Source organism: Neophocaena asiaeorientalis, unplaced genomic scaffold (genome assembly GCF_003031525.2).
Source record: "Neophocaena asiaeorientalis asiaeorientalis breed wild unplaced genomic scaffold, Neophocaena_asiaeorientalis_V1.1 scaffold26, whole genome shotgun sequence".
NCBI lineage: Eukaryota > Metazoa > Chordata > Mammalia > Artiodactyla > Phocoenidae > Neophocaena > Neophocaena asiaeorientalis.
In genome coordinates this window covers 4,499,773-4,522,674 of record NW_020173108.1, presented here as the reverse complement: position 1 = coordinate 4,522,674, position 22,902 = coordinate 4,499,773, and the positions used below count along the sequence as shown (strand labels likewise).

Here is a 22,902-nt window from a genome sequence, read left to right as displayed (position 1 = left end):
TTCTGTGCATTAATTTTGTATCCTGCTACTTTACCAAATTCATTGATTAGCTCTAGTACTTTTCTGGTAGCACCTTTAGGATTCTCTGTGTATAGTATCATATCATTTGCAATCCGTGACAGCTTTACTTCTTCTTTTCCAATTTGGATTCCTTAATTTATTTTTCTTCTCTGATTCCTGTGGCTAAAACTTCCAAAACTATGTTGAATAATATTGGTTAGGGTGGACTACCTTGTCTTGTTCCTGATCTTAGAGGAAATAGTTTCAGTGTTTCACCATTGAAAGCGATGTTGGCTGTGGGTTTGTCATATATGGCCTTTATTATATTGAGGTAATTTTCCTCTATGCCTACTTTATAGAAGGTTTTTGTCATATATTGGTGTTGAATTTTGTTATTAGCTTTTTCTGCATCTATGTTCATCAGTGATATTGGCCTGCTGTTTTCTTTCTTTGTGACATCTTTGTCTGGTTTTGGTATCAGGGTGATGGTGGCCTCGTAGGATTAGTCTGATAGTGTTCCTCCTTCTGCTATATTCTGGAAGAGTTTGAGAAGGGTAGGTATGAGTTCTTCTCTAAATGTTTGCTAGAATTCACCTGTGAAGCCATCTGGGCCTGGGCTTTTGTTTGTTGGAAGATTTTTCATCACAGTCTCAATTTCAGTGCTTGTGATCGGTTTGTTTATATTTTCTATTTCTTCCTGGTTCAGTCTCGGAAGGTTGTACTTTTGTAAGGATGTATCCATTTCTTCCAGGTTGTCAATTTTATTGGCATAGTGTTGCTTGTAGTAATCTCTCATGATCCTTTGTATTTCTGCAGCGTCAGTTGTTACTTCTCCTTTTTCATTTCTAATTCTATTGATTTGAGTCTTCCCCCTTTTTTTCTTGATGAGTCGGCTAATGGTTTATTGACTTTTTAATCTTCTCAAAGAAGAAATTTTATTGATCTTTGCTATTGTTTCCTTCATTTCTTTTTCATTTTTTGCTGATATTATCTTTATGATTTCTTTCCTTCTGCTAACTTTGGGGTATTTTTGTTCTTCTTTCTCTAATGCTTTAGGTGTAAGGTTATGTTGTTTATTTGAGATATTTCTTGTTTCTTGATGTAGGATTGTATTGCTATAAACTTCCCTCTTAGAACTGCTTTTGCTGCATCCCATAGGTTTGGGGTCATCATATTTTCATTGTCATTTGTTGCTAGGTATTTTTTGATATCCTCTTTTATTTCTTCAGTGATCTCTTAGTTATTTAGTAGTGTATTGTTTAGCCTCCATGTGTTTGTATTTTTCCCATATTTTTTCCTGTAATTGATATCTAGTCTCATAGCATTGTGGTCAGAAAAGATACTTGATATGATTTCAATTTTATTAAATTTACCAAGCTTGATTTGTGACCCAAGATATGATCTATCCTGGAGAATGTTCCATGAGCACTTGAGAAGAAAGTGTATTCTGTTTTTGGATGGAGTGTTCTATAAATATCAATTAAGTCCATCTTGTTTAACTTATCATTTAAAGATTGTGTTTCCTTATTTATTTTCATTTTGTTTGATCTGTCCATTGGTGAAAGTGGGGTGTTAAAGTCCCCTACTCTGATTTGTGTTACTGTCAATTTCCCCTTTTATGGCTGTTAGTATTTGCCTTATGTATTGAGGTGCTCCTATGTTGGGTGCATAAATATTTACAATTGTTATGTCTTCTTCTTGGATTGATCTCTTGATCATTATGTAGTGTTCTTCTTTGTCTCTTGTAATAGTCTTTATTTTAAAGTCTATTTTGTCTGATATGAGAATTGCTACTCCAGCTCTCTTTTGATTTCCATTTGCATGGAATATGTTTTTCCATCCCCTCACTTTCTGTTTGTATGTGTCCCTGGGTCTCAAGTGTGTCTCTTGTAGATAGCATATATATTGGTCTTGTTTTTGTATCCATTCAGCCAGTCTATGTCTTTTGGTTGGAGCATTTAATCCATTTATATTTAAGGTAGTTATCAATATGTGTGTTTCTGTTACCATTTCCTTCATTGTTTTGGGTTTGTTATTGCAGGTATTTTCCTCCTCTTGTGTTTCCTGCTTAGAGAAGTTCCTTTAGCATTTGTTTTAAAGCTGGTTTCGTGGTGCTGAATTCTGTTAGCTTTTGCTTGTCTGTAAAGGTTTCAATTTCTCCATCGAATCTGAATGAGATCCTTGCTGGGTAGAGTGATCTTGGTTGTGGGCTTTTCCCTTTCATCACTTTCAATATGTCCTGCCACTCCCTTCTGGCTTGCAGAGTTTCTGCTGAACCATCAGTTGTTAACCTTATGGGCATGCCTTTGTATGTTATTTGTTGTTTTTCCCTTAATGCTTTTAATATTTTTTCTTTGTATTTAATTTTTGGTAATTTGATTAATATGTGTCTTGGCATGTTTCTCCTTGGATTTATCCTGTATGGGGCTCCGTGCTTCCTGGATTTGATTGACTATTTCCTTCCCCATATTAGGGAAGTTTTCAACTATAATCTCTTCAAATGCTTTCTCAGTCCCTTTCTTTTCCTCTTCTTCTTCTGGGACCCCATAATTCAAATGTTGGTGCATTTAATATTGTCCCAGAGGTCTCTGAGACTGTCCTCAATTCTTTTCATTCTTTTTTCTTTATTCTGCTCTGAGGAAATAGTTATTTCCACTATTTTATCCTCCAGGTCACTTATCCCTTCTTCTGCCTCAGTTTTTCTGTTATTGATTCCTTCTAGAGAATTTTCAATTTCAGTTATTGTCACACCTCACACACAAAAAAGAAAGTCCATAAGAGCTTTGGGAAGGTGCTTGAATGTTCCCAACGGCTAGTTTAGCCATGCTAACAGCAGCAACAACAAACACCATGTCTGTGATGTCTCCCTCATCCCAGTTTATAGAGAAGTGGTAATGTTTCTATGCTTCAGACGTGCCCTTCACATGTGGTCACTTTGCCCACTGGTCATCTTACTTTAGCACTTGGTCAATAAGAAATTCTACCCTGGTTCTTCCTTTTGAGTTCTGTCTGTTTTCTCTTATTTCCCCTTCTGAAAACTCCCATTGGTCTCGTGAACTGGGCAACAAAAACTCCAAAGCCCTGATCTTAAAGAATCTTCCTGCAGATCTATCTGTGACAAGCTTGGTACTGTGGTGGGTGTGTTGGAAAGGCACACTACATCACTTTCTGTGATGTCTTTGTAGAATATATTAATATCCATAGAGTATAATTAGAGCACATTTTAGGTGTAAAATTAGACATCATAGTGTGTGTTTTTGAATAAACTTCAAAGACACCAGAAGTATATAAAGAAATCTGAAATTCCATATTCAGCAATATGGTAGTTTTGATATCCTGATAACCTTTTACCAAACACCTGGAGGAGCTGGATGAAGTGGAAATGTACAGCTGGATGTCCAAGAAAGTTAGGGAAATCTCCACATGCCCAAAGAAAAAAAAATTGCGGTAGGAATGCAGGTAAGAAACTGGCTCTCATGCTTCAGCTATTCTGAGGACAGCTTCTAATCTTGATAACCAAGAGGCTTAATGTTTTTAGGTTCTTTTTTTTTTTAAGGGAAAACCACAGTAAAGAATACAATATATATTAGAACATGATACATTGTCACACACACACCACTGAGCAGCAGCTCTTGTAGCAATGTGCAGAGTTCTTACTAAGGATCAATGCTAATGTACTCTTTGTTCTGTTGTATTCCATTCTGTTTTATTATAAAATGCTGGTCATCCTGGTGGTTCTCAGTCTTGGCTGTTCATTCAGGTCACCTGGGAGCTATAACAATATAAGTTGCTGGCTCCCACCCTCTGTGATTCTGATTTAATTGGTCCTGAGTTGTGGCCTGGGAGTCAGGGTTTTAAAAGCTCCCTGGGTGATTCTAACACATAGTCAAGGTTGAGAACCACAGCACTAAACTGATTTCACTATCTACTAATAGGGCTTGACAGTGGTTTGAAACACACTGCTCTAAGGGGATATACCTTTAATGAAATGGTAGACTAAGTAGAAAATCTCCCACCACAGAAGGAAACCAAACAAACAGAAAACATACTATCTCCCAGCCTGGGTGGTATGTTGGGGTCCAAAGTGGTCTCCCCTGAAGAATATATAACCACTGGCTGATCATACATGCTTTTAAATTTACTGCCCGTTGAGAGACCAACATTTTAAATCCCTGGTATGTGACACTCTGAGTCACCTGTTAGAGCAGATGCAAACCTCTCCAGAGGGGCACACCTCAACCCACGTCCAGCAGGAGGTCTTTCCTACCTAAGATGTACACCGTTCCCCACCCCATTCTCAATCATCCAAGGCTGCCAAATGCATAAAGATACAAACCACCAAGAGAGAAAGCAGAAATAACAAACAGAAAAATTGAACACCAGGCCCCTCAAAACTTCAAATATGCAGAATAAGAAATAAATATGTCTAAATTGATTGAAGAAAGATGAAAGCATAAAGCAGAAGTACACTGTCATAAAGACTGGGGAAAACTTTAAAAGTACCAAACAGGAATCTCAGTGGTTAAGTAGCAGATTAGACACAGCTATCTCACAGAGAATTAGTAAACTGGAAGATAGAGCTAAAGAAATATTTCTTGAATGGTGTATATTCTTTATGTCTAGAATTAGATAGAAAATATGAAAGAAATGAAGAGACACATGGGTACAGTGAGAATGTACAAATACCTCAGATTAGACTTCCAGAAGAAGAGAATAATGAAAATGGTGGTGTGGCTTAGAATTTTTAAAAACTGATGAGACATGAATCCTCAGATTCAGGAAGCCAAATAAATAACAAGAGGGTAAAGAAAAACAAATATATATGTAGACATATTGTAGTAAATTGTAGAACATCAAGTAAAAAATCTTAAAGGGAATCAGAAAAAGAAAAGAAACTTGTCACGGTGATTGCTATCCCTATTTAGGTAGACATCCCAACTTCAAAAAAACAGAAGCTGAAATACAGTGGCATGTCTGCGAAGTGTTGCAAGAAGGTGATCTTCTTGACAATCTAGAATTTTATAACTACCTAAATTCCATTTAAAAACAAGGTCAAAGTAAAGGCATTATTAGATAATCACAAAGTAAGGGTATTTACCACTGACGGATGCTCCCTAAAGGGACTTCTAAAGGATGTCCTTCAGGAAGAAGGTTTAGATTTAAGTTCTACAGCCCATGTAGCACTTGGGGGAAGAGGGTTATTGAACTTAAAGTCTAAAGTTCTTGTTGAAAGCTGTAAGGATAACTAGTAAAAGAAAACTAGAATGCATATAACACCCAAGCAAATGGAGGATAGAAAAATGTGTGGTATGGAGGAAGCATATAACAAATAGGGCAACTAGAAATTCACAATAGTATGATAGAAACAAACCCACAGATACTAGTAATTGCAGTAAATGAGATTATTATTTTTCTTTTAAATTCTACCTATGTAAAGTTGACAAGAGATATATCTAAAGTACATGAACAGGTTGAAAATAAAAGACTGGGAAAAGATACATCGGGCAAATACTAATCAAAAGAAGGTTGGTATAGCTTTGTTAATACCAAATAAAAATAGTGTTTAAAGCAAAAACTTTATTAGGAGTGAAAAAGATCATTACATAACATAAAGGTACAGTTCACCAGAAAGATTTAAGAATTCTAAACTTGCCTGTGTATGTCTAATTATATAACTTCAAAAATACATAAAATAATGAACAAATTCTAAGCAGAAGTTTACACATGTACCATCACAGAGGGAGACTAATACACCTCAGCTTTTAATAAATCATGCAGACCAAAAGTCAGTAAGAATATAAATGACTTATACATGATTTGAATAACAATTAATAACCCCGATCTTATAAACATATATTCAGCCCTGTACCCAGCAATTAGTGAATATACATTGTTTCTAATTTTCATAAACTTTCTCAGTAATTGACCAGATGTGATCTGAGAAATATGTCTTAGTAGATTTCCTCGAATTAACATCATTGTATAGTCTGTGTTTCTGGACAATAATGCAGAGAAGTTAGAAATCAAAATTCTAAAGATAAAAAAATTTAAACCAAAAACATCCCACTTTAGCCTTCCTGCTCCCTAGCAATAACTGCTATTTCCATAGCAAAAACCCCATGATAATAATAGGTTTGTATTCTTCCAAACTGTATATCAGTATAGACTTTTAAAATAGATAATTCTTATGATTGCAACATCCTGTGTGTCTTTTAACTCAGCAGGCTATCACAGATAGGCTTCTATGGAAGTACCTACAGGTGTCCTTCTTTAATAGATTACTGATATAACTTTCTATCTAAAACAAGAGCTTCATAAAAGAGGCACATGACCTTGGGTGGACTCTCATTGCTCCCAGTGAACTATTATCTAACAGCCTGTCCTTCCAAAATTCAACTGAGAAAAAATCAAAACTGTCAGCGAGTAGCCAAAAATATAGGTTTTAAAGCTGAAGTGTGCTTTATTCATAGAAAAAATAATTGGCAGTCTCAATGAGAGATTTTTGCCTTTCATTAGACACTATTTTAGTGCAGCTTGGAATCCCGTTTCTCCAATAGCTGCAAATTAGAAAGGGAAGGACACTGCTGAAGTGGGATAGCAGTAGTTAGTGACAACCTGTCTGCATGGGAATAGGACAAACAAAGCAGTGAGAAAGCTACTACATTAGACACCACAGTCTAATGCTTTTTCATTTGGGGACAAACGTCGCTGCTCAGTGCAGTGTCACTATCACAGCAGAACAAATACCTAGAGTCAACTAGAGAGAGAGACAAGTTTTTTTCATGAGTCAAAAAGGAACTCCTGTTCTGTGTAGTCAAGTCAGGAGTGTAAGGCCAACTGGCCCGAGGCAGAGGAACGCAATCAGACTCACAGGTTGCATCAGCCCGGAACGTTCCACACACCCAGCTCTCAGAATTGACCTGGAGCTCCCAGCCACGCAGTTCCAGGAACTGACCTGGGGACTTTCCACCCGGCCCAGCCTTCCCGCCTTTCGAGGGGCGGGACTAACGGTCCCAAGACTGATGCAACCGGCACCAGATATTGCCACGATACCCGAAGAGACCACCAAGTAAGGACTACCCTGTGCCCTCCCGGATTCACCACACCCCTTTCCCTTCTTCCCCTATAAATTCTGCCCAAACCCTCGCCTAGGCGCGACTTCTCTGGCCCCTTTCTCTTGGACCAGTGAACCTCGCCCAGGAGCGTTCCCAAGTAAAGCTTGTTTAAGCTCTCCACCGTTTTTGGTGCCATTCCTTACAAGGAGGACTGGGACGTTTAAGTAGTGAATTTTAGAAAAAAATATGTAACCAGTCAATATGATTTGATGCAGAAAGTTAGCTGGTTATTTGGGATTCAATGATCAGAAAGTCCCCTATGTGGGCTTTGGCAAGACTCTGCATCAACCTGGACTTCTGCTTCCTGGGTTTCAGTGGCTGCGTCTGTGCTTCTCAGCTGAGGTAGATTCTCCTCCTTCCTGCCGTCATTCAGCAACATCCTCCTTGAGTGCCTTCTGGAACAGGCCTTGCCAGATGCTGTCACAGCTGATGGATGCAATTAAAGAATACTTGGACCAAGGACCCAACTCGAGGGCTCACAGTCTAGGAGGAGAGCGGGAGGATGTGCTGCACCAACAACAATCTAAATTGGAAAGGGACATGTGCCCAAGAAAGGGACAGAAAATGCTATGATGGTATGAAAGTGTCATTTGAACAGGACCTTAAGAATACGTAACAGTTGTGAACCAAGGGATTGATGTGGGACAGATTGAAGAGAGAATACACAAGTTAGTTGTTCTGTTTGGGAACATAGTATGTAAAGTCAGAAGGGCAATTTGGAGACTCATTTAGTGGACCCCAAATGCCAGCATAAGAGATTTTTAAAGTGTTTTCAAGAAAAGAATGACTGATTATTTAAATGCCCAAGCACATGGGGGTCTTTAATATAGTACTAACAGTCGATTTAAAATGTTTCTGCTTCAGTGGAAGTCTTGTAGGTTATTTTCAGCATTTGGTCACATAATGTTCATTTTTCTCATGGAGAAAGAACTTTAAAATCATTATGAGCTGCTTCATGGGGACTATGTAAGGAATGTCTTGCTTCCTGAGTCTACATTGGTTTGAAGAGTTAAAAAAGAACATGAACACAAGGATCTCAAATTATCCATTGCATAAAATATTTAATCTCTTATGAATAAGTGGATTTTACTAAAATTATTTTTCTGCCCTCAAGGTGCTCTCAGGAAAGTAGTTTAATGAAGGGTACTGATTTTAGAAGCTTTTAAAATTTTTGTAGTAGAAGTAATCTGTGAAGACCTGTGAAATAAGTCCGTGGGTAGCAAGTCTTGAAACCCGGATGCCAGTTGGCAAAGCTCAGATTTACTTAAGAGGGGAAGCCTGAGTGTGTGGTTGGAAGTAAGAAGACCTGGGTTCTAATTCCTGTCTGATGATCATTACTTTTCTTACCTTGGACAGTCAGTTCACATGTCTAGGCCTGTTTCTTTAGCTATTATTGAGACAGTTGAACTGGATGGCTTGTAAGATCCATTAATCAGTTCATATGTGTAGGAAAGTAAGACAATAAATAAGTAGAGAATAAACTTCAGAGAGAAGAAATTTAAGTTTTAGTCATTAGTGTATTCCAATTTTCTCTAAACTGAAAGTAACAGAGAGGGGATTAGTTTCCTAATTTAATTATTAAAATTTTTTATTGAAATATAGTTCGTTTACAATGTTGTGTTAGTTTCAGATGCACAGCAAAGTAATTCAGTTATACATATATAGATATATATTCTTTTTTTATATTTTCTTCCATTATAGTTATTACAAGATATTGAGTATAGTTCCCTGTGCTATACAGTAGGTCCTTGTTTATTTTATATATAGTAGTGTGTATGTCAATCCCAAACTCCTAAGTCTAAGTTATTTCTCCATCTTTTTTTTTAAACTCATTTTTTGGCTGCACACACAGCTTGTGGGAGATCTTAGCTCCCCGACCAGGGATTGAACCCGCTCCCTCAGTAGTGAAAGCACAGAGCCCTAACCGCTGTACCACCAAGGGCACATCCTGTTTTATTTAATAAGTGTTTTGTTGATTGCCATTTAAAATCAGATGACTGTGTTACTTCCCAGCCTTATCAACTAGTTCATGTTCTTCAGAGGCCTTTGTTACCTTTTGTCCTGTGGATTTTGTAATCAGACCCTTCGGAGCTAAGCCGTATTTCCATTTATCTGTGGCATACATACATGGTAATAACTTGGGGTATTAAATACAGCAATAACAGCTGTTTTGAAATTGTTTTCTGTTGCAGTACATAATCTATAAGCTGTTTACAGCATTTTGTCACTTAATCTTCATTTTCCACAAACGGAAAGAATTTTAGAATCATTAGGTGCTGCTTCATTGGGATTGTGTAAGAAATATCTTTCTTCTAGAGTCAAAATTGAACTGAAGAGTTAAAAGAAGAACAAAAGCACAAGAATCACAAATTAATATATAGTATCCTACACATTAAGGAATTTGTCATTTTATCTTGGGAAAAGGGGTTAATGACAATTTTAATTAATTTGATAGGTTTAGAATTATTGAACCAAAACTAATAAAAATCAGATTTTCTTTGCATTCTCTAAATTTCATTAATTTGTTAATGTTGAGACTCATAAGCAACCAGCAAATTGCTACATATTACAACACAAAACAATACAAACTAGAAGTGAGAACATGGGGATAAGTATTCTCAGTAATGTATTTATCTTACTATTTGGCTACATGACAAAATGCACCTGTATTAAGTTTGATTTATCCTGCCTTTATGTTCCTATTTAAAGCAAATAACTTCCAAAATTGAAATCCCTTTAGTGATTAAGCATATAGAATTTAAACTTGTTGAAATTTAGTGTTCAAACAATTATTGGGCTCCTACTAGAACCAAGTATTGAGCTAGTCAGTGGGATTTAAGAGACTTTCCCCCTTTGGATTCTTAATGACCAGTGGAAGAGGCAAATAAATAACAAAATAAAACTATAATTTAACACAAATGCTGTGACATCTGTAAGGACTTGTGCCTCAGGGAAGTAAGGGATACTTCTCAGATGGGATGGATGTTGAAGATGGAGTAGTGAGATAAGGACAATTAGAAGCTAAGGGACAAAAGCAGTGGAGTTCGGCATGTAGCTGGTGATGGGAAGAAATGGCAAGAATGGTGGGTTGGACCAAGTTGTATATGGCCTTGGATATTATGCTAAGGAGATGGGACTTTTCTTTTTAACAGGGCGCGAGCCATCCAAGGTTATGAGACAAAATAGCATTGTTAGATTTATGTTTTAGAAACATAACTCAGGGACCAGAGAGAGGAGGAGGATGCAGAGAGAGAGGCTGGGAAAATGTCTATTGTAATTGACTAAGCCTCCATCATCCCAGACCTAGAATACAACAGTGGGAATGGGGAATCTTTCACTTGTTCATTCACTAAAAAAATCTATTGTTTATCTACTATGCATCAGTCAAAATACTAACCAGCACTGGGCATGTAACTTTGAACCAGAAACAGTGTGCACCCCTGTGGACAAGTGGTGGGTGGTAAAGTGCAGTGCAGGAGCCATGAGCCCATCCAGAGGAGGCTGCCTGACCCACTCTTAGGAGGAAGAGGGGCATAAGTGTTAAGACATGACTTTGTAGACTGGATTCAAAGGACCAGAAGCCAGGCTATAAGGGGGATTAAGGTATAAGAAGAAAGGACAGCATGTGCAGAAGCCTGGAGGGGTGTGAGCAACGTATATCCCATGAATTGTAAGTTCTTCAGCTGGAGTTTAGAATCCAAGTGTGAGACAAGCAGGAATTAAGACCGGAGAGGCCAGGTGGAGAAGAAATGGCTCAGTTTAGGAACGTTTGCAGGTGGATGCCTCAGAACGTCACGGTTCCTTGATTGTAGGGATGAGACATAAAGGTCACCCCAACTTGTCTGATTCGGGGCAGCTTGGTGTCTGGAGATACCCTTGACAGAGAAGAGGGGTCTGGATGGAGGACAGCAGTGTGTTGCAGAAATGGCACAGATTGGAAGCCATACTATTTATATGTCTCAGTGCTGACTGACCTGAGCTTCCCCAGAGGCTGGTGTGCACCCCAACTGTCGTGGTGAACACTGTACTTCTTGTCTCTCCTTGGAGCCAGGGGGATTAGGACACAGACCTGCAGGAAGCCTGCTACTCCTCTTAGCCAACCCCAAAATAGCCCCTGAAATAGTTTTCTCCCTTGCACCCCACATTGCACTGAGCTCAGTGTGTGTCTTCATTACCTATATACATCATGTTCTGTTCTTAAGCCACCATATGTCTGTGCTGGTCATTCTCAGAAAACAAAGTTCAGTGGTTCCTGAGCTGAATATGATGGAGGTCACAATTCTGATAGGGAAAAATGCAGTTACTTTGTAAACAGATCACAGTGAGCATTGTGATTTCCCTTCCCAAAACATATATATATGTATATATGTGTGTGTGTGTGTGTGTGTATATATATATATATATATATATATATGTTTGTAGGTTTGAAAGATATGCCCTGGACAGTATATGAAGTGACACCTGCCAAGTGATTGCAGGATAAGCATGCCTTATATTAATAATGTGTGTATATAAACTGAGAATCATATAATCCTTAATATAGAAAGGAAAATATCCCACAGTAAACCTTATCTCCATTGACAAACTCAGAAAAAAAAAGGTGTGGCAGTTATTCCTGAATTCCTCTTTAATTTTAGAAGTCAACACTTGTATAATGTGTTCAGCTGACTTTACATCAGTGAGAGATTTTATGAAACTGTTATTTTTAAGTAAAATATACAAGTTCAGAAACAAACATTCATTAAATCAAATGAAGCAAAAGAAAACCGTTGTGGGTTGCATGATTCTTCACACTGCTTCAAAACTATTTCTATGCAGGCTAAGTAGCTGCATAAATAGAATATTCACACCATAGAAACATCTGTTTTGAAATAATGTCGATATATATCAAAAGATACAGAGTAGTAAGAGATCATCTATGCACCCATTCGCATGACTTTTTTTTTTTTTTTGGCTATCAGTATACATACCACTAAACAATATGCAGGATTATCTTGTAAATATATATGGAGCCTGCTTCTGTCATTTTTTCAATAGTATGCCATGTGAGCAGAGTTTGAATACTGACAATGAGAGAACTCTGGTGTTCAGGTTGTCTGATTTGGAAAGCAGTCAACCCAAAAGACACCTGCCCTGATATAATCTTTTTGTGGATTCCTCCTGGGGTACCAGCTGAGTCCCACCATATGAGCAGTATCATGCAAAGGGACTAAAGTAGGTCTGATAGAAAGAACAGGAGCGCTTTGCCCGCCAGTGGAGACTAGGGGTAATCCTTGACTCCCTGTGGATTTCAGAACTGTTGGGTAGGGTACTTTGCCTGCCCTGCTGGCCCCAGCACCTGGCGCAGTCTCTCTGAACTCAGGGAGCATTGCATGTCTGAATGAATTAATATACACAAGGTAATCCAAATTCAATTTATTTCTTTAAAATACTTCTTTATCCAAGAAGCATAACAAGAAAATAAGTAACCAAATGACGATGGAATATCATGTAAACATATATATATATATAGATATAGATATATATATAGATATATATATATAGTTTAAGGTCTTGGAAGTCAGGGAATATATTGTACTTCTTTACCCAATTTCACTTTGGTGGAGAGAAAGTTCAGTGTGAATGTTACTGCTGAATTAAAACAGCTGTGTTATTAAAGCATGATTATGTGTGTTCTGTGGTTCTCCTACTACTGTGTGGCCTGCTTGTCCTCACTGTCCAATATGGCAGCCAGACACCCCACATGGATATTTAATTTTAAATTGGTTAAAATGAAGATTAAAAACTCAGTTCTTCATTTTCATTAGCCACATTTCAGATCTTCAGTAGGCATCTGTGGCTAGTGGCCACTGAATGGGACAGCACAGATAGTGAACATTTTCACATTTTTTGCAGAAAGTTCTTTTAAACAGTACTGTGATATAGTTCATGCTTCCTATTCTAATTTGTATGTTTTCAGGTTACATATTTCCTATATGCTGCCTCACAGCGAATGTAGAACTCATGCAAATACTTTATCCCCTGGGGCACTCTATGGTTACCAAACTATGCACACGGTAATTTTTAACCAGATTTGTTAGGATGGAGGAGAAAGCTAGTGATGAGCGATTGACTTTTACCTCCATAGCTACCCCTTCATCATCTAACTTCATCACACACAGTACTCTGCTTTTAGATCCAGCTGTTGCACTTGGCTGCTATAAGCCCAGTTTTGTCATTTAAGCAGAGGGAAACGTTTCTGGCTTGGTAGGTTCGCATTTGGCTAGTGCAGTTTAACAGGAATAGAGTTTAAGGAGAACATACCATTGCCATGTGATAATACTACAGAGATGAAGAGATGACTGACAAGCATTACACTCCTAGGCTTAAGCTCATGGGTTTGTTTGATTGTTGTAATTTTGATCCTTGATGGCTTTTGGTTACATGCACACAGCACAAGTGCAGAGGTCATTTTCCACCCAGGTTTCCATTTGCAGTATTCCTTTTTATTGATTCCTGAATTCTCTGGTTAAAAAAGTGAATCTCACCCATTTGGCAAGCTAAAATTATGATTCTTTAGGGGAAAAACGTCTGCTTCTGTATCTGGCATCAGCGATCATCTCCAGTGTATTTGGAGAGCTGAGTGTATAGCCCACTTTACTGAGTGTACACAGTACGTGCCTTGCTTCTGCAGGTGGTACACATACAGCCAGGAGGGGTTTTGATTACCATTTTAAATTCTGAAAATACTAAAAATTGAAGGATAATGAAAGACTTTTGAGTTGTTTTTTCTTGTTTTTCTTTTTCTGGAGTAGTTGGAAACTGTAGTAGGAACTAGTGAAGGCTATGAGATCGATTTGTGCATGATGCTAGAAAATGAGGCTGATTTTAATTTTTTTAAGTGAGTAAGGTTTTTGAGTTTTCCTGGCTTATGTAGCGATTTTTCTGCAATCATTTATTTACGTTTTCCCTGTAGAGCTTTACATGTAATATTTCCACTATTTTTTATTCACTTTCGTCACTTTTGGACTTTCTTCTGTGTTACCCCTCTCTCCTCTCTTCCCTTCATCTCTTTCCCCTTTTATACTCTGCTTGTAAAAAAGTATGTTTTCTAGGCTTTAACAAGACATATCATTTCTTTTTTTTTTAATTTAACATATTTTGGGGGGTATAATTGCTTTACAATGTTGTGTTAGTTTCTGCTGTATAACAAAGTGAATCAGCTATATGTATACACATAACCCCATATTCCCTCCTTTTTGCATCTCCCTCCCACCCTCCCTATCCCACCCCTCGAGGTGGACACAAAGCACCGAGCTGATCTCCCTGTGGTATGCAGCTGCTATCCACTAGCTGTCTATTTTACAGTTGGTAGTGCATATACGTCCATGCCATTCTCTCATTTCATCCCTACTTACCCTTCGCCCTCCCTGTGTCCTCAGGTCCATTCTCTACATCTGCAACTTTACTGCTGTCCTGCCCCTAGGTTCTAAAGAACTTTTATTTACTTTCTTTAGATTCCATATATATGTGTTAGCAAATGGTATTTGTTTTCCTCTTTCTGACTTACTTCACTCTGTGTGACAGACTCTAGGTCCAAACACCTCACTACAAATAACTCAATTTCGTTTCTTTTTATGGCTGAGTAATATTCCATTGTATATATGTGCCACATCTTCTTTATTCATTCTTCTGTTGATGGACACATAGGTTGCTTTCATGTTCTGGTTATTGTAAATAGTGCTGCAATGAACATTGTGGTACATGATTCTTTTTGAATTATGGTTTTCTCAGGGTATATGTCCAGTAATGGGATAGCTGGGTCATATGGTAGTTCTATATTCAATTTTTTAAGGAACCTCCATACTGTTCTCCATAGTGGCTGTATCAATTTACATTCCCACCAACAGTGCAAGAGGGTTCTCTTTTCTCCACACCCTCTCCACCATTTATTGTTTGTAGATTGTATTGATGATGGCCATTCTGGCCAGTGTGAGGTGATACCTCATTGTAGTTTTGATTTGCATTTCTCTGATGATTAATGATGTTGAGCATTCTTTCATGTGTTTGTTGGCAATCAGTATATCTTCTTTGGAGAAATGTCTCCTTAGGTCTTCTGCCCATTTTTGGATTGGGTTGTCTGTTTTTTTTATATTGAGCTGCATGAGCTGCTTGTATATTTTGGAGATTAATTCTTTGTCAGTTGCTTCATTTGCAAATATTTTCTCCCATTCTGAGGGTTGTCTTTTGGTCTTGCTTATGGTTTCCTTTGCTGTGCAAAAGCTTTAAAGTTCATTAGGTTCCATTTGTTTATTTTTGTTTTTATTTCCATTTCTCTAAGAGGTGGATCAAAAAGGATCTTGCTGTGATTTATGTCATAGAGTGTTCTGCCTATGTTTTCCTCTAAGAGTTTTATAGTGTCTGGCTTTATATTTAGGTCTTTAATCCATTTTGAGTTTATTTTTGTGTATGGTGTTAGGGAGCATTCTAATTTTATTCTTTTACATGTAGCTGTCCAGTTTTCCCAGCACCAGTTATTGAAGAGCTTATCTTTTCTCCATTGTATATTCTTGCCTCCTTTATCAAAGATAAGGTGACCATACGTGTGTGGGTTTATCTCTGGGCTTTCTATCCTGTTCCATTGATCTATATTTCTGTTTTTGTGCCAGTACCATAATGTCTTGATTACTGTCGCTTTGTAGTATAGTCTGAAGTGTGAGCGGCTGATTCCTCCAGCTCCGTTTTTCTTTCTCAAGATTGCTTTGGCTATTTGGGGTCCTTTGTGTTTCCATACAACTTATGAAACTTTTTGTTCTAGTTCTGTGAAAAATGCCATTGGTAGTTTGAGAGGGATTACATTCAATCTGTAGATTGCTTTGGGTAGTATAATCATTTTCACAATGTTGATTATTCCAATCCAAGAACATGGTATATCTCTCCATCTGTTTGTATCATCTTTAATTTCTTCCGTCAGTGTCTTATAGTTTTCTGCAAACAGGTCTTTTGTCTCCTCAGGTAGGTTGATTCCTAGGTATTTTATACTTTTTGTTGCAATGGTAAATGGGAGTGTTTCCTTAATTTCTCTTTCAGATTTTTCATCATTAATGTTTAAAAATACAAGAGGTTTCTATGCATTAATTTTGTATCCTGCTACTTTACCAAATTCATTGATTAGCACTAATAGTTTCCTGGTGGCCTCTTTAGGATTCTCTATGTATAATATCATGTCATCTGCAAACAGTGACAGTTTTACTTCTTTTCCAGTTTGGATTCCTTTTATTTCTTTTTCTTCTCTGATTGCTGTGGCTACAACTTCCAAATGTATGTTGAATACTAGTGGTGAGAGTGGGCAAACTTGTCTTGTTCCTCATCATAGTGGAAATGGTTTCAATTTTTCACCAGTGAGAATGATGTTGGCTGTGGGTTTGTCATATATGGCCTTTATCATGTTGAGGTAAGTTCCCTCTGTGCCTACTTTCTGGAGAGTTTTTATCATAAATGGGTGTTGAATTTTGTTGAAAGCTTTTTCTGCATCTGTTAAGATGATCATATAGTTTTTCTCCTTCAATTTGTTAATATGGTGTATCACATTGATTGATTTGCGTATATTGAAGAATCCTTGCATTCCTAGGATAAACCCCACTTGATCATGGCGTATGATCCTTTAATATGCTGTTGGATTCTGTTTGCTAGTGTTTTGTTGAGGATTTTTGCATCTATCTTCATCAGTGATATTGGCCTGTAGTTTTCTTTCTTTGTGACATCTTTGTCTGGTTGTGGTATCACGGTGATGGTGGCCTCATCAAATGAGTTTGGCAGTGTTCCTCCCTCTGCTACATTTTGGAAGAGTTTGAGAAGGATAGGTGTTAGCTCTTCTCTAAATGATAAAATTTGCCTGTGAAGACATCTGGTCCTGGGCTTTTGTTTGTTAGAAGATTTTTCATCACAGTCTCAATTTCAGTGCTTGTGATTGGTCTGTTTATATTTTTTGTTTCATCCTGGTTCAGTTTCGGAAGGTTGTGCTTTTCTAAGAATGTGTCCATTTCCTCCAGGTTGTCCATTTTATTGGCATAGAGTTGCTTGTAGTAATCTCTCATGATCCTTTGTATTTCTGCAGTGTCAGTTGTTACTTATCTGTTTTCATGTCTAATTCTATTGATTTGAGTCTTCTCCCTTTTTTTCGTGATGAGTCTGGCTAATGGTTTATCAAGTTTGTATATCTTCTCAAAGAACCAGCTTTTAGTTTTATTGATCTTTGCTTTTCTTTCTTTGTTTATATTTTATTTATTTCTGCTTTGATCTTTATGATTTCTTTCATAAAGAAATCATAAAGAAATCATGTTGGGGGGTTTTTTGGTTCTTCTTTCTCTAATTGCTTTAGGTGTGAGGTTAGGTTGTTTATTTGAGATTTTTCTTGTTTCCTGAGGTCGGATTGTATTGCTATAAACTTCCCTCTTAGAACTGCTTTTGCTGCATCCCATAGGTTTGGGGTCATCATGTTTTCATTGTCATTTGTTTACAGGTTTCTTTTTGATTTCCTCTTTGATTTCTTCAGTGATCTCTTGGTTATTAAGTAGTGAATTGTTTAGCCTCCATATGTTTGTATTTTTTACAGACTTTTTCCTCTAATTGATATCTAGTCTCATAGCCTTGTGGTCGGAAAAGATACTTGATATGATTTCAATTTTATTGAACTTACCGGGCTAGATTTGTGACCCAAGATATGATCTATCCTGGAGAATGTTCCATGAGCACTTGAGAAGAAAGTGCATTCTTTTGTTTTTGGATGGAATGTCCTATAAATATCAAGTAAGACCATCTTGTTTAATGTATCATTTAAAGCTTGTGTTTCCTTATTTATTTTCATTTTGGATGATCTGTCCATTGGTGAAAGTGGGGTGTTAAAGTCCCCTACTATGAATGTGTTACTGTCGATTTCCCCTTTTATGGTTGTTAGTATTTGCCTTACAAATTGTGGTGCTCCTATGTTGGGTGCATAAATATTTACAATTGTTATATCTTCTTCTTGGATTGATCCCTTGATCATTATGTAGTGTCCTTCTTTGTCTGGTGTAATAGTCTGTATTTTAAAGTCTGTTTTGTCTGACATGAGAATTGCTTTTCCAGCTTTCTTTTGATTTCCATTTACATGGAATGTCTTTTTCCATCCCTTCAGTTTCAGTCTTTATGTGTCACTAGGTCTGAAGTGTGTCTCTTGTAGACAGCATATATATGGGTCTTCTTTTTGCATGCATTCAGCCAGTTTGTTTCTTTTGGTGGGAGTATTTAATCCATTTACATTTAAGGTAATTATTGATATGTATCTTCCTGTTACTATTTTCTTAATTGTTTTGAGTTTGTTATTTTAGGTTCTTTCCTTCTCGTATTTCCTGCCTAGAGCATTTCCTTTAGCATTTGTTGTAATGCTGGTTTTTTGGTGCTGAATTCTCTTAGCTTTTGCTTGTCTGTAACGGTTTTAATTTCTCCATCAAATTAGAATGAGGACCTTGCTGGGTAGAGTAATCCTCATTGTAGGTTATCCCTTTCATCATGTTAAATATGTCTTGCCAATCCCTTCTGGCTTGCAGAGTTTCTGCTGAATGATCAGCTTGTTAACCTATGGGGATTCCCTTGTATGTTACTTGTTGTTTTTCCCTTGCTGCTGTTAATATTTTTTCTTCATATTTAATTTTTGATAATTTGATTAATATGTGTCTTGGTGTGTTTCTCCTTGGATTTATCCTGTATGGGACTCTTTGCACTTCCTGGACTTGATTGACTATTTCCTTTCCCATATTAGGGAAGTTTTCAACTATAATCTCTTCAAATATTTTCTCAGACCCTTTCTTTTTCTCTTCTTCTTCTGGGACCCCTGTAATTCAAATTGGTTCATTTAACATTGTCCCAGAGGTCTCTAAGACTGTCCTCAGTTCTTTTCATTCTTTTTTCTTTATTCTGTTCTGCATAGTTATTTCCACTATTTTATCTTCCAGGTCACTTATCTGTTCTTCTGCCTTAGTTATTCTGCTATTGATTCCTTCTAGAGAATTTTTAATTTCATTCATTGTGTTGTTCATCATTGTTTGTTTGCTCTTTAGTTGTTCTAGGTCCTTGTTAAACGTTTCTTTTATTTTCTCCATTCTATTTCCAGGATTTTGGATCATCTTTACTATCATTACTCTGAATTCTTTTTCAGGTAGACTGCCTATTTCCTCTTCTTTGTTTGGTCTGATAGGTTTTTTCCTTGCTCCTTCATCTGCTGTGTGTTTCTCTGTCTTCTCATTTTGCTTAACTTACTGTGTTTGGGGGTCTCCTTTTTGCAGGGTGCAGGTTCATAGTTCCCATTGTTTTTGGTGTCTGTCCCCAGGGGCTATGGTCAGTTCAGTGGGTTGTGTAGACTTCCTGGTGGAGGGGACTAGTGCCTGTGTTCTGGTGCATGAGGCTGGATCTTGTCTTTCTGATGGGCAGAACCACATCTGGTGGTGCGTTTTGGGGTGTCTGTGAGCTTATTATGATTTTAGGCAGCCTCTCTGCTAATGTGTGTGGTCATGTTCCTGTCTTGCCAGTTGTTTGGCATAGGGTGTCCAGCACTGTAGCTTGCTGGTTTTGGAGTGGAGCTGGGTCTTAGCATCGAGATGGAAATCTCTGGGAGAGCTTTTGCCATTTGATATTACATGGAGCTGGGAGGTCTCTGGTGGACCAGTGTCCTGAACTCAGCTCTCCCACCTCAGAGGCACAGGCCTGACACCTGGCTGGAGCACCAAGATCCTGTCAGCCACATGGCTCAGTAGAAAAGGGAGAAAAAAAGAGAGAAAGAAATTGAGAAGGACAGGAAGGAAGGAAGGGAGGGTGGGAAGCAGAGAGGGAGGGAGAGAGGGAGGAAGGATACAAGGGAAAAATAAAATAATAAGAAATAAAATTATTAAAATAATTTTTTAAATTATTATAAATAAAAACATTAAAATGTATTTAAAAAATAAGAAATAAGAGAGCAGCCAAACCACAAATCAAATCCACCAAGGATAACAAGTGCTAAAAACTATATTAAAAAAAAGAAACAGACAGACAGAACCCTAGGACAAATGGTAAAAGCAAAGCTATACAGACAAAATCACACAAAGAAAAGCGAACTATATATATATTTTTTTGTTTTTTTTACATCTTTATTGGAGTATAATTGCTTTACAATGGTGTGTTAGTTTCTGCTTTATAACAACGTGAATACATATACATATGTTCCCATATCTCCTCCCTCTTGCGTCTCCCTCCCTCCCACCCTCCCTAAATATATCTATATGTTTTTAAAAAAGAGAGCAGCCAACTCAATAAACAAATCTACCAATGATAATACACTCTGAAAACTAAACTATAATAATAAAACCAGAAATCAGTCAATCGCATACAGCCAGCTCCAAGTCTACAGTTGCTCCCAAAGTCCACTGCCTCATTTTCGGGATGATTCGTTGTCTATTCAGGTATTCCACAGATGCAGGGTACATCAGGTTGACTGTGGAGATTGAATCCCCTGTTCCTGAGGCTGCTGGGAGAGATTTCCCTTTCTCTTCTTTGTTCGCACAGCTCCTGGGGTTCAGCTTTGGTTTTGGACCGGCCTCTGCATGTAGGTCGCCTGAGGGCGTCTGTTCTTCGCTCAGACAGGACGGGTTAAAGGAGCAGCTGACTCGGGGGCTCTGGCTCACTCAGGCCGGGGGAAGGGAGGGGCACGGAGTGCAGGGCGAGCCTGTGGTGGCAGGGGCCAGCGTGACGTTGCACCAGCCTGAGGTGCACCATGTGTTCTCCCGGGGAGGTTGTCCCTGGATCACGGGACCCTGGCCTTGGAGGGTTGCACAGGCTCCCAGGAGGGGTGGTGTGGAGAGTGACCTGTGCTCACACAGGCTTCTTGGTGGTGGCAGCAACAGCCTTAGCATCTCATGCCCATCTCTGGGGTCCATGCTGATAGCCGCGGCTTGCACCCGTCTCTGGAGCTCGTTTAGGCGGCGCTCTGAATCCCCTCTCCTCAGCACTCCGAAACAATGGTCTCTTGCCTCTTCGGCAGTTCCAGACTCTTTCTCGGACTCCCTCCCGGCCAGGCGTGGCGCACTAGCCCCCTTCAGGCTGTGTTCACGCAGCCAACCCCAGTCCTCTCCCTGGAATCCGACTGAAGCCCGAGCCTCAGCTCCCAGCCCCGGCCCGCCCCGGCGAGTGAGCAGACAAGCCTCTCGGGATGGTGAGTGCTGGTCGGCCCTGATCCTCTGTGCAGGAATCTCTCTGCTTTGCTCTCCGCACCCATGTTGCTGTGCTCTCTCCTCTGTGGCTCCGAAGCTTCCCCCACCCCCGCCAACCCCCGTCTCCGCCCGTGAAGGGGCTTCCTAGTGTGTGGAAACCTTTCCTCCTTCACGGCTCCTTCTCACTGGTGCAGGTCCCGTCCCTATTCTTTTGTCTCTGTTTTTTCTTTTGCCCTACCCAGATACGTGGGGAGTTTCTTGCCTTTTGGGAAGCCTGAGATCTTCTGCCAGCGTTCAGTAGGTGTTCTGTAGGAGTTGTTTCACGTGTAGATGTATTTCTGATGTATTTGTGGGGAGGAAGGTGATCTCTACGTGTTTCTCCTCTGCCATCTTGAAGGTCCGCCTCCCTAGAGAATTTGTAATTTTATTTACTGTGTTGTTCATCATTGTTTGCTCTTTAGTTCTTTTAGCCCTTGTTAAACATTTCTTGTATTTTCTCCATTCTATTTCCAAGATTTTGGATCATCTTTACTATCATTACTCTGAATTCTTTTTCAGGTAAACTGCCTATTTCCTCTTCATTTGTTTGGTCTGGTGGGTTTTTACCTTGTTCCTTCATCTGCTGCATATTTCTCTGTCTTTTCATTTTGCTTAACTTACTGGTTTTGGGGTCTCATTTTCGCGGGCTGCAGGTTCATAGTTCCCGTTGTTTTTGGTGTCTTCCCCCAGTAGGTATGGTTGGTTCAGTGGCTTGTGTAGGCTTCCTGGTGGAGGGGACTGGTGCCTGTGTTCTGGTGGGTGGGGCTGTATCTTGTCTTTCTGGTGGGCAGGGCAGCGTCCAATGGTGTGTTTTGGAGTGTCTGTGACCTTATGATTTTAGGCAGCCTCTCTGTTAATGGGTGGAGTTGTGTTCCTGTCTTGCTAGCTGTTTGGCATGGGGCATCCAGCACTGGACCTTGCAAGACGTTGGGTGGAGCTGGGTCTTAGCCTTGAGACCAAGATCTCTGGGAGAGCTCTCACCAACTGATATTACATGGGGCTGGGAGGTCTCTGGTGGTCCAATGTCCTGAACTCGGCTCTCCCACCTCAGAAGCTCAGGCCTAACACAAGGCCGGGACACTAAGACCCTGTCAGACACATGGCCAGGTCCATGGGGATTTTCTTGCCTTTTGGAAAGTCTGAGGTCTTCTGCCAGCATTCCGTAGGTGTTCTATAGGAGTTGTTGCACACGTAGATGTATTTTTGATATATTTGTGGGGAGGAAGGTGATCTCCATGTCCTACTCCTCTGCCCTCTTGAAGGTCCCCCTCCTCCTCTTTCCCAGCCTCCAAGCCCCAAAGAGGGAGGAAGAAGACGTTTCCAGTCCTAGGGAAGGGATTCTGGCTCAGTCTTCTCGAACCAGAGTTGGCCAGTTGGGGCACCATCCAGCGGGGCCCTGGCCCTTTTCCAGACATACTGTTTCAACTGCAGACCTCTGAGGACTTTACACAGTGGAGGATTGACAGGCCCTTGGTGACTGTGGGTTGGGTTTGAGGAAGGTCTGTTCCCCACGTGTTCCTCCTTCATGAACCTAGACCTGGGTTTTA

General features: G+C 39.1%; 1 protein-coding gene across 2 annotated transcripts in view; it reads left to right on the top strand.

Moving 5' to 3' along the window:
* KCNN2 (potassium calcium-activated channel subfamily N member 2) overlaps positions 1-22,902 on the top strand; it is a 173,998-nt gene that overhangs the window by 90,132 nt on the left and 60,964 nt on the right. Inside the window, exon 5 of one of the 2 annotated variants that reach the window (XM_024743367.1) lies at positions 588-622. The exons of the other annotated variant lie outside the window; for it this stretch is intronic. Within the exon in view, the coding sequence (XP_024599135.1) occupies positions 588-622 (35 nt within the window). The remainder of the gene's footprint in view (positions 1-587; positions 623-22,902) is intronic. 2 annotated transcript variants of the gene reach the window in all.